The sequence below is a fragment of the Pristis pectinata genome, chromosome 40 (assembly GCF_009764475.1).
Source record: "Pristis pectinata isolate sPriPec2 chromosome 40, sPriPec2.1.pri, whole genome shotgun sequence".
Lineage (NCBI taxonomy): Eukaryota > Metazoa > Chordata > Chondrichthyes > Rhinopristiformes > Pristidae > Pristis > Pristis pectinata.
This window is the reverse complement of record NC_067443.1, coordinates 6125831-6138208: the sequence shown is the minus strand read 5'-3', so window position 1 is coordinate 6138208 and position 12378 is coordinate 6125831. Positions and strand designations below refer to the sequence as shown.

Genomic DNA, 12378 nt, shown 5'->3' with positions numbered 1-12378 from the left:
CACACTTTGCAGTTTACAGCACAGTCATTGCCTTGTGGTTGAGCTACAGATTGTACTGAGTGGTGTCTGAGGGGGAAGTGAAAAGAAAGGGGCAGTGAATTCTGTCTGACCTTTCCCTCTCCCCTCGCTGCCTTCTCCGGACTAGTGTCTGTCGCTCAGTTAGTGTCACAGACTATGGAGGCAGCAACTCTGGCCATTCCTGGTCATAGTCAACGTTGCATTTACGAGTCCATGTGTGCACAGGTGCAGTGAAAAACTTACTTGCAGCAGCCTCACAGGCACAGAGCATCAGCTAAGCAGCATTCACAAGAAAAACATAAATTAAACACAATCTTTGCAAGAAAGAACATGATAAGAACAAATAAAAAAGTTTTCTTTAGTGTAAAGTGTCATAATGTTGCTGAGGCAGTGATTAGGGTTGTGCCGGTTGGTTCAAGAACCGAATGGTTGAAGGGAAGTAACTGTTCCTGAACCTGGTGGTGTGGGGACTTCAGGCTTCTGTACCTCCTGCCCGATGGGAGCTGCGAGAAGATGGCACGGCCTGGATGGTGGGGATCTCTGATGACAGATGTTGAGGCAGCGCCTCCTGTAGATACTCCCGATGGTGGGGAGGGCTGTGCCCGTGATGCATCGGGCAGAGTCCACGACTCTCTGTAGCTTCTTACGTTCCTGCGCGTTTGAAGTACCGTCCCAGACCGTGATGCAACTAGTCAGGACATTTCCAACAGTAATATCTGTAGAAGTTTGTTAGAGTGTTCGGTGACAAGCCAAACATCCTTAACCTTCTAAGAAAGTAAAGATGCTTTTGTCCTTTTGTACTACCTCTGGCAATGCAGCTCCCATCGGGCAGGAGGTACAGAAGCCTGAAGTCCCCACACCACCAGGTTCAGGAACAGCTACTTCCCTTCAACCATTTGGTTCTTGAACCAACCGGCACAAACCTAATCGCTGCCTCAGTACAGCAACACTGGGACCACATTGCACTACAATGGACTTCTTTTCTGTTCTAATTGTAAAAATTGTGTATAATTTATGTTTTTCTTGTGAACGTTGTGTCTCTAATGCAATGTGCCTGTGATGCTGGAGAAACAAAGGACCACAGATGCTGGAATATCTAGCTGAAAAACACTATGATGCTGGAGGAACTCAGCAGGCCGGGCAGCGTCCGTGGAGAAAAGCAGGTGGTCAACGTCTCGGGTCAGGACTGAAGATGGGGAAAGGCAGAAGATAGGAGGGAAAAGCAGAGCAGTGATAGGTGGACAAAAGAGGGGAGGCGGGGCGGGCACAGGGTGGTGATAGGTAGACGTGGGGGGGAGGAGGGGAGAAGGGGTTCCCCAGGGGGGGGGGAGGAGGAGGGGAGAGGGGATTCCCCGGGAGGGGGAGGAAGGGAGAGGGGATCCCCGGGGGGGGGGGAGGAGGAGGGGAGGGGAGGGGAGAGGGGGTTCCCCGGGGGGGAAGGAGGGGAGAGGGGATCCCCCGGGAGGGAGGGAGAGGAGGGGAGAGAGGATCCCCCAGGGGGAGAGGGGAGAGGTAAGGAGGGAAGTAAGTGGGGGGTAAAAAAAGAGAGATCGGGCAGGGAAGAGTTAAATGCAAGCTCAAGGATCTTTCTCCCGTCAGATGTTAGCCTCCTTAATTCCCTCCTTGTGCCTGCCACAGGGGTTGCTTTGTGCTGGCGGGGAGGGTGCACGGGACAGTGTGCGCTCTGTTCGGCCGTGTCCCACGCGCTCCCACAGGCCAAGCCGGTGACCTGTGGGCCAGAGACTGCCAGCTGTCCCGGCACTCCCTGCTCCCTGGCGGTGTTCCCGAGGTCACCAGCTGGGTCCACAGCCCCTCCCAGCTCGGGAGCTCCGCCACTGCTCTGTGCCCCCTCCCTGCGTGGGGAGCATTGGAGTCCACTCGACAGAGGAAGTCCCAGGGTGGTAGGCACCCACCCCCACCCCCACCCACTCCCCGTGAAGGCCAGTCCCCGAAATACTGTCCCACAAACCTCTCCTCTGCACCCCACACCCACCCACCCACACGCTTACCCCTCTGGATCTGACCCACACACACACACTTCCCCTCTCTCTCACACTCATACACACCCTCTGACACACACACACAGCCTCTGCACACACACACCCTCTCAGACACCCCCCTCTCTCTCTCACACACACACACCCTCTGAAATACACACACACCCTCTGACACACTCACACCCACCCTCTGAAATACACACACACCCTCTGACACACTCACACTCACCTTCTGACACACACACACTCAGCCTCTGACTCACACACACCCTCTTACACACACTTCCCCCTCTCACACACTCACCTTCTGACACACTCACACTCACCTTCTGACACTCACAGCCTCTGCACACACACCCTCTTACACACACTTCCCCCTCTCACACACACACACCACCCTCTGAAATACACACACACACACACACACACACACACCTCACACCTCTCTCTCGTACATGCAGTCACATACACGGACCCTCTCACACACACACACCCCGAACCCCACCCTCCCATTTACCCCACCACCCTGCACTGTCCCAAGGTGGAACTGGTTTGCTGTCTGTCGGCATCAGTGTGTTGAACCCTGTAGCATCCTGGCCAAAAGCTGTCACCACTGCGGTTCGAGGAGGCAACCTCCCCCCACACCCCCCCATACCTTCTCGAGGGACAATAACTCCAGCTGGTGTTGCTGAGACTGTGACCCTGACCCTGTGCTCACGTATCCTGCAGAACGTGAAGAGGTTGCTCGAGGATCCCAAGGTGACGGAGCTGGATGTCACGCGGCTGGTGATGCTCTACGCACTGCGCTACGAGAAGCACCAAGACAAGAGTCTGATCTCGCTCCTGGACCTCATGAGCCACAAGCACATCTCGGAGACTTATCGGCAGGTGAGTGGGGGTCAGCGAGGGACGGGTCTGTCACTGTGTAACACCGGGGTACAGTACTGGTGGGGACGGTTCTGTCGCTGTACAAGACCCCTGTCTCCTCACTATCTTTCCCCATCTCTCTCTCTCTCCCAGTTGGTGTTGGGAATTGTGGAATACGGCGGGATAAAGATCCATGGGGACGATCTCGTGACACCCAAGGATGCCGTCGCTTTCACTAAACAACTCTTCAAAGGATTTAAGGTACAGTTGGATCATCCCCTCTCACTCCCTGCGCCCCAGGACTGCCACCCTCTCTCCCCGATCGCCGATCCCCACTCTCCCCAATCCCTGCCCCCTCCCTCTCCCCAATCCCCGCCCCCTCCCTCTACCCCCTCGCCCCCCTCACCGCCCCCCTCTTGTCCGGTTGGGCAGGTGTCGGTGTGTGATGGACCCCAGCGCCGGTTCCCCCTCCCGTCTCCGGTCCGGCGTGTGTCGGTGTGTGACGGACCCCAGCGTTGGTTCCCCCTCCCGTCTCCGGTCGGGCGTGTGTCGGTACGTGATGGATCGGCCTTTCCCTCGCAGGGCATCGAGAACGTGTACACACAGCACCAGCCCCGACTCCACGACACCCTGGACCAACTCCTGAAGGGGAAACTGAAGAGCAGCGACTACCCCTTCCTCGGCAAAACCGTCCTGCGCGACCGGTAAGCAAGAACGTTACCTCGTCACCGAGACGGTGTGGAGCCCACGGGGCCCCTCTCCCTCGACCCCACCCCAGGGAGGTACCTGTATCCCCACCAACATCTCGTGTGCCCCTTTCCCTGAGGAGATGCTTCCTCACCTTGTCCAGCTCCCCCTGTCCCCACGGATCCCGTCCCCCGGGGAGAGGAGGGGGATCATGGGTTTATCATTCAAGATGACAAGATGGTGCCAGAGCCTGGCGACTCGTTGCAAGTTGCTCTCTGCAGATCTACTCATTACCCTTACTGTAATCGTTCTACACTTTTAAACTGAAACTCTGTCACTTACTATAACGAATAATGTTCTTTTAAATCTTCTTATAGGGCTGCTTGCACCTTACTGCACTTTCTCTGTAGCTGTGACACTTTACTCTGTACTGTTATTGTTTTTACCTGTCCTACCTCAGTGCGCCCTGTCCTAACTCAATGTGTAATGAATTGACCTGTACAATTGGTTTGTAAGACAAGTTTTTCACTGCACCTCGTGACAAGTGACAATAATAAACCAATACCAATACATCTACCGAGAAACAGTGGAAAAACTTTTGTTTGCGAGCCATCCAGACGGATCGTATCTAAGTACGTCGAGGTAGTACAAGGGGCAGAGCAATAACAGAATGCCAGAGGGCGGTGAATCCGTGGAATTCATTGCCCCAGAGGGTGGTGGAGGCCAAGTCATTGGGTGTATTTAAGGCAGAGGTTGATAGGTTCTCGATTGGTGAGGGGAGAAGGCAGGAGAATGGGGTTGAGGAGAAAACCGGCCACGACGGAGTGGCAGAGACACTCGATGGGCCGAATGGCCAGATTCTGCTCCTATATCTTATGGTCTAGTACAGAGTTACAGTTACAGAGAGAGCGCAGGCAGACAGTACAGTGCAAGGGCTGCAACGAGGGAGATCAGGAGTTCTTTTGCGTGCAAGAGTCTGGTAACAGCGGGGTAGAAGCCATCCCTGAGCCTGGTGGTATGTGCTCTCGAGCCTTTGTATCGCCTGCCCGACGGGAGGGGGGAGAAGAGAGAATGTCCAGGGTGGGAGGGGTCCTTGATTACACAGGCTGCTGTCCCCAGAAGGGAGTCAATGGAGGGGAGGCTGGCTTTCCTGACTTAAACGGGGACAGTTAAATCAATTGTGGCGTTAGAGTTAAAGCCTGAAGCTGATGTCTCTGGGCCTATCCTCACTGGAGTTTAGAAGGGTGACGGGGGATCTCATTGAAACCCACCAGATACTGAAAGGCCTGGATAGAGTGGATGTGGGGAGGATGTTTCCATCAGTGGGAGAGTCTCGGACTTGGGACGGCAACTGCTCTGCCCGGGACCGCAAGAAACTGCAGAGAGTTGTGGACACAGCCCAGCGCGTCACGGACACCAGCCTCCCCTCCGTGGACTCTGTCTACACTTCCCACTGCCTCGGTAAAGCAGCCGACATAATCAAAGACCCCACCCAACCTGGACATTCTCCCTTCTCACCCCTCCTATTGGGCAGAAGATACAAAAGTCTGAAAGCATGTATCACCAGGCTCAAGGACAGCTTCTATCCCGCTGTTATACGACTCTTGAACGAACCTCTCACACACTAAAAGGTGGACTCTTGATCTCCCAATCTACCTCGTCGTGGCCCTTGCACCTTATTGTCTGCCTGCTCTGCACTTTCTCTGTAACTGTAACACTACATTCTGCATCGGTATTGGTTTATTAGTGTCACTTGTACCAAGGTACAGTGAAAAACTTGTCTTGCAAACCAATCGTACAGGTCAATTCATGTTACATTGGGTTAGTACAGAGTGCATTGATGTAGTACAGGTAAAAACAATAACAGTACAGAGTAAAGTGTCACAGCTACAGAGAAAGTGCAGTGCAATAAGGTGCGAGACCACAACAAGGTAGATCGTGAAGTCAGAGTCCATCTCACTGTATAAGGGAACCGTTCAGTGGTCTTATCACAGTGGGGGAGAAGCTGTCCTTAAGCCTGGTGATATGTGCCCTCAGGCTCCTGTATCTTCTGCCTGATGGGAGAGGAGAGAAGAGAGAATGACCCGGGTGGGTGGGGTCTTTGATTATGCCGGCTGCTTCACCAAGACAGCGAGAGGTAAAGACAGAGTCCTGTTTTCCTTCGGTACTGTCTCGATGTACGGAATGATCTGTCTGGATGGCACGCAGACAAAAGCTCCTCACTGTAACTCTGTACATGTGACAGTAACAGCACTGCACTGCCTGACTGCAAGAGGCCCAGGGGGTTAGGGTGAACAGTTTCCCTTCTCCGTCTCCCTACCATGGAGACACCCTCCCCTCCCTCACCGAGCAGCGTCCGATTTCACCCACGGACTTTCCCCGTGGGAGCCCTCCTGCCAAGACTCGCTCTCCCCCCACCCACCCACCGCCTCTCCTCTTCCCCCCTCCGTCAGGCCCCAGGACGTCGTGGTGTTCATGATCGGAGGCACGACATACGAGGAGGCGCAGACCGTCTACAATCTGAACCGCACCAACCCAGGAGTCAGGATCGTGCTGGGAGGGACCACCATACACAACACCAAGAGGTGGGTGGTGGGGTGGGGGTGGGGGTGGCTGCTGGCACCTCTCCCCGGCACTGGCTGGTCTCCGGCACATCCAGAGCTCGAATCCCAATGTTCCGGTCAGTCGGGATCTCCCAGCGGCCACACCGATGGGTCCAGGGTCCACTCCCCCTGAGCTCGGGGTGGGGAGAGTGGTGTTGGTGGGGGGGGCGGGGGGGGGGGGAGGTAGGTAGACCACTGGTTTGTTCCGTTGGGAATGGGATCACCCACCGGGATTGGGGATGAAGTGACGGAATGAGAAAGGGTTATCGCACCGGGATTGGGGTGGCAGCACACCAGATGCAGTGGGAATCTTCACAGTGTGACCCCTCTACCACCCAAACTAAGGGGAAGCCCAGGACACTGCATTCGTTACCGGCTGGCAGTGTTAACACGGGACGGAGGGGTTGCAAGGGTTAACGGGCAGGATGCCAAGCAGCACAGGGAGCCCTCGGCAGCCGGTAACCCGATCGGCCCGAGCTCGGTTACACCGCCTGTGCTGGAGACGTCCCTCAATAATTTACAGTGGCCTGAGACACAGCTGCTGGCAACAGGGTGGAAACTTCCGCAGCCCTCCAGGAGGGGGAGGGTCAGCAACTGGTTCCCACCTCCCTCCCTCCCTCCCTCCCGACCCCAGGGCGCAGCCTCCCCCCCCCCCCCCACCCCGCCCGCATCAGATTTTGGTTCCTGCCTCATTCCCGAGCCTGGTCTCCTGTCCAAGAGGGTTCCCGATTCTGGCGGGAGTGGAGTAGGGAGCCAGGGAGGGAGGGGGGCACCACGGGAGGGAGCGGCGGGCGGGGAGGGTGTGGCAGGGGGAGCGATGGGGCGGAGGGAGGGAGCACTGCGCAGTGGCGGGGGGTCAGTGGGGAGGGAGGGGGCGGCGGGGAGGGATGGGGGCACTGGGGAGGGGGGGCACTGCAGGAGGAAGGGGCAGGGAGGGAGGGGACGCAGTGGTGGGGAGGGGGTGGCAGTGGGGAGCGGGGGTGGGAGGGAGGGGGCACCGTGCAGTGGCAGGGGGTCAGCGGGGAGGGAGGGGATGATGGTGAGAGAGGGGGCACCGCAGGAGGGGTGGCGGGGCGGGAGGAGGCGCTCTGGGAGGGAGGGGGCAGCGGTGGGGAGGGAGCGCCACGTGGTCCCAGGGTACTGGGACATGTCTGTGTAATCCCGGGATTTTTCCCTTGCTCCCTTAGTTTCCTGGAGGAGCTGGCTGCTGCCGGATTCCACAGCCGCAGGACAGGAAAGCTGGATGATTTAAGCCGTACAGGTCGCTGGTGAAGCCCTGCGACGTTCCCCCCCGCCGTACCTCCACGGCGCCCAGCGCTGACTCCTGCTCCATGTGTCCGTGACCGTGAACCACTCTGCACATTCAATACACACGCCAACTCTCCACTAGTGTTCTTGTCCGCGTGTTGACCGCATGGAGCAATCCCTGTGCTTCTATTGTGTGTGCAGCTGGGAGCGCTTCCCCAGAGCAAATAGGCCATCGCATTCCCCAAAAACACATTCCGAACTTCCGGATCTGATTCCTTCCGAAAAACATTTCTCGCACCCCCCCCCCCCACCTAACCCCAGGGTCACTGGGCAGTGATGGGGAGCAGGAACCCCGGCTGATCTCTGCATTGCCAGTTGGTTATCCCTCCCCCCCCCAATCCTGAACCCTCCGTTTTGCCCGGATCAGCCCACAGAAGAAATAACAGTGCGTTTATTTCCCCAGTTGGACAAGAGCTAATTATTGTCCATTACTGACACACCTTGTCCCCTTGTGGGTCTGTTTTTTTCTCTGCACCATCTCGGTGCCTCGACTGCGGGAACTGAGAGGATTAATGAACACTCACCGCAGCAGAACCCTTCCTCAGCAAGCCTCCAGATGCTCAGTAATAGTTCTGATGTGAATGGATCAATAAATGTCTTGAAATCAAATCATAAAATGTTTCCAGAGCACTAAACCATCACCACATTCCTTCAGCTGCAGACTGAGAGCTTTACATCAGTGTTACAAGGTCCAACCTCTTCATTCTGGGGCCACATGTATTACAGTCCTAGCCCATTACAGTAGTGCTACATTACAGGCCGGTGTGTTGTAGGGATTCATGCCTTGAAGAGAATGCATTACAATCTGTTCAATGATGGGGACCTATGTCCTACAGTCCCCGCCCATCACAGGGACTCCTACGTTACAGGTTGTGGGGATCCATGTATTAAAGATGGTGTATTACAGAACGCTCATTGCAGGGACTCCTGCATTACAGTCTCATTGCATTACAGGGACATGCATAAACAGGAGCTGCTACATTACGGGTCTGCATGCCTTGCAGACAGTGCATTACAGTCTGTTCATTACAGGCACATGCATTACATTATGGGCCAGCATATTGCAGAGATCTGTGGTTTGGAGATGATGTATTACAATCTGTTCATTCCAGTCCATATGTATTACAGTTCCAGCCCGTTACAAGGACTCCTACATTGCAGGTGCTGGTGCATTACACTCTCAATCCATTACAGGGATTTGTGCATAATAGGAGCTCCTACATTACAGCCCCAGCACACCTTGCAGATGGTCTATTGCAGTCAGTATATTACAGGACACACAACCATTACAGGCACTTATGCGTTAGATGGTGCACCTTCATTACAGGCCCAACTTTTGCAGTGAATGCATTACAGTCCCCATTCATCACGGGGACCCATGCAATACAGGTCCACGGTTTAAAATGCATGGGTCCCTGCAATGCACCACTGCAGCACCAGCACGTCATGGGGAGGGAAGAACAAAGCTGCCCCTCCCGACCTCCACCCAGAGATGGGAGTGCAGGAGAGCTGACCCACGGACGGACGGACAGCGCTCGACCCCAGGAGTCAAGCGGAGGCATCAGACGGCGTCAGGCCCGTTACCGGGTCTGGGCGCGCTCTGGAGGGTCAAAGTCGAGTTTATTGTGATCTGCACAAGTCCGTGTGTGCACAGGGGCGGTGAAAAACTTACTTGCAGCAGCATCACAGGCACAAAGCATCAGATAAGCAGCATTCACAAGAAAAAGATTAATTAAGCATCAATTATACACAATTTTTACAAGAAAGCACACAACTGGAAGAAAAAAACGAGGTCCATTTGATGCAAAGTTGTCCCGGTGCTGCTGTACTGAGGAGGTGATTAGGGTTGTGCCGGTTGGTTCAAGAACCGAATGGTTGAAGGGAAGTGGCCGTTCCTGGTCCCAGTGGTGTGACGGGAACGTGACTCGGCTCCGGTTTCCAAGCTGACCGACCGTGAATTCAGTCAGTCGCGCAGACAGATCAGACCGGCTGATATTTCAGACGGGAGACCTGCAGATGATCCGACACCACGCCGGGCTGTCGGAGGGTGGAAGGGAGTACCTGTCGACACAAGGTGTCCACTGCCCCCCTCCCCTCGCACCGTGGCATCACACAGCAGCAGGGACAGGCCCTTCGGCCCACTGAGTCCGTGCTAACCATCAGGCACCCATTTACACTAATCCCATTTCATTCTCCACACGTTCCCGTCAACTCCCCGTTACGGGGGGAGGCAGCTCACAGTGGGTGATTCACCCACCCACCCTGCACGTCATTGGGGTGTGGGGGGAGCCACGCGGTCACGGGGAGAACGTGCAAATTACACACACACACACACACACGAAGAGTGAAGCTCCCTCCGCACCGTCCCGTCACACACTCCCAGGGTCAGGAACAGGGTGAAGCTCCCTCCACACTGTCCTGTCACACACTCCCGGGGTCAGACACAGGGTGAGGCTCCCTCCGCACCGTCCCGTCACACACTCCCGGGGTCAGACACAGGGTGAGGCTCCCTCCGCACCGTCCCGTCACACACTCCCGGGGTCAGACACAGGGTGAGGCTCCCTCCGCACCGTCCCGTCACACACTCCCGGGGTCAGACACAGGGTGAAGGTCCCTCCGCACCGTCCCGTCACACACTCCCGGGGTCAGACACAGGGTGAAGCTCCCGCCGCACCATCCCGTCACACACTCCCGGGGTCAGACACAGGGTGAAGCTCCCTCCGCACCGTCCCGTCACACACTCCCGGGGTCAGACACAGGGTGAAGCTCCCTCCGCACCGTCCCGTCACACACTCCCAGGGTCAGACACCAGGTGAAGCTCCCTCCACACTGTACTGTCACACACTCCCGGGGTCAGACACAGGGTGAAGCTCCCTCCGCACCGTCCCGTCACACACTCCCAGGGTCAGACACAGGGTGAAGCTCCCTCCACACTGTCCTGTCACACACTCCTGGGGTCAGACACAGGGTGAATCTCCCTCCACACAGTCCCATCACACACTCCCGGGGTCAGACACAAGTTGACCCCAACACCGTCCCATCATAGACACTCAAGAAAAGGCAATGTGAGTTAGATACAAAGTGAAGCTCCCACTATTTTGTGTTAACCACATCAACTACTGTGTTGGCACAGACGTTACATGAAAGGACTTCCCAAAATGGATGTCAGATGAACATGCAGTTTAGGAGAGGAATTGGCTGCTTCGTAAGATCTGCAATTTAATAAGGTCAAAAAAGATCTGTTTGCAAACATGTTCCCATCCAACGCCCAGTAACCTTCCACCCCCTTGCTTTTTGAGAATCTACCTCCCTTTGTCTTAAAGATATTCACAGACTGCTTCCTCTGCCCTTTGAGGAAGAGGGTTCCAAAGTCCGAGATAAAATAAATCACTTCTTCCCCGTCTCAAATGAATGATGCGTTATTTTTAAGACCTGGTTCTCGATTCTCCCACAAGAGGAAATGTCACCTCCACGTCCACCCTGTCGAGACCTTCCTCATTATTGAGAGGGAGCTCGTCGCGGGACTGCGGAATGTTCAAGGTATCTGAAACCTCGGTCACTGTCTGTGTCCCACAGAGAGTGGAGGTGGGGTCCAACCGGTTGAAAGTGGCTCAGTGCAGGAACTAGAAGCTCTCTCATGGATATCTATCTCAGAGCCTCACCTACAAGGGGTTCTCCTTCCTTAGCAAGTGGGGCGGTAAAGTAGTGGTTAAGTCGCTGGACTTGAAGGTGGACGGCCATATCTCCACGGGTTCAAATCCCACCAGGTAGATGGACTTTTAAATTCAAAGGGGTGTGCGTCTCAATAACAAAGGGTCATTGCAGAGGAGAAAACACCACAGGAGGAGAGGAGGGATAGAGACAGGCCCTTCAGCCCATCAATGTCCATGTTGGCCATCAAGAAAACCGCCTGTAGTAACCTCATGTACCGGCACTTGGTCCGGAACCCTCTCTGCCCTGTCGATTGAAGTACTGGCCCACGTACCTCAACGTTCAGGCAGTGCGTCCCAGTTCAATCACCCCCTGGGGGTTGGGGGGAGGGTAAAAATTCCTCCTCTGGTCCCCTCTGAACCGAGGGGGTTTCAGATACCCCTCGCCCCCACCCCTCCCTGCTCTTGCCCTTGTGTGACTCCAGTCCCTCCAACATGGTGGACCCAAAACTGGGACCCCGTCGCTTCATGGGGGAGGGGGCAACTAGGGATGGGGAACAAATGCTGGCATCGTCCGTGACATGGACGTCCCAAATAAATAAATTTTGGGGGGGGGGTGAGAGGTGGGGCGGAAAGTACTCCTCAGGAGGGGAGGAGGTATAGAGTCACAGAGACAGGCCCTTCGGCCCATCAATCTCCATGCTAACCACCAAGTAACCGTCTTTAGTAACCCAATTCACCAGCTGCTTCACTGAGGCAACTTTATCAGTGAAGCGGCCGACATAATCAGAGACCCCGTCCCACCCCGGACATTCTCTCTTCTCCCCCCCTCACCCCCCCCCCCCCCACTGGGCAGAGGATACAAAAGCCTGAAAGCACGTACCACCAGGCTCAGGGACGGCTTCTACCCCGCTGTTATAGGTCTATTGAATGGACCTCTTGATGGACTCTTGACCTCACAACCTACCTCGTCGTGGCCCTTGCACCCTATTGTCTGCCTGCACTGCACCTTCTCTGTAACTGTGACACTTTATCCTGCATTCTGTTACTGTTTTCCCTTGTACTGCCTCAGTGCACTGATGTGATGAAATGCTCTGTATGGACGGCAGGCAAAACTGTACATGTGATAACAATAAACCAATTTACCAATTTAAATTGTCGTTCCCGGATCCCCTCTGCCCTCTCTGATCTTTGCTCAGCCAAGAAGGTGCAGAGATTTCCCCCCCTCCCCCACTCCCAGACAGATCT

At 55.4% G+C, this 12378-nt stretch overlaps 1 protein-coding gene across 1 annotated transcript in view; it reads left to right on the top strand.

Annotated features, from left to right (window-relative positions):
- The window catches only part of vps45 (vacuolar protein sorting 45 homolog), a 37441-nt gene extending 29155 nt beyond the window's left edge, over window positions 1–8286 (top strand). Inside the window, exons 11-15 of the mRNA XM_052045621.1 lie at window positions 2745–2903; window positions 3036–3143; window positions 3465–3586; window positions 6023–6154; window positions 7360–8286. Of these exons, the coding sequence (XP_051901581.1) occupies window positions 2745–2903; window positions 3036–3143; window positions 3465–3586; window positions 6023–6154; window positions 7360–7444 (606 nt within the window). The 3' untranslated portion in view covers window positions 7445–8286. The remainder of the gene's footprint in view (window positions 1–2744; window positions 2904–3035; window positions 3144–3464; window positions 3587–6022; window positions 6155–7359) is intronic.
- The last annotated feature ends 4092 nt before the right edge of the window (window positions 8287–12378 follow it).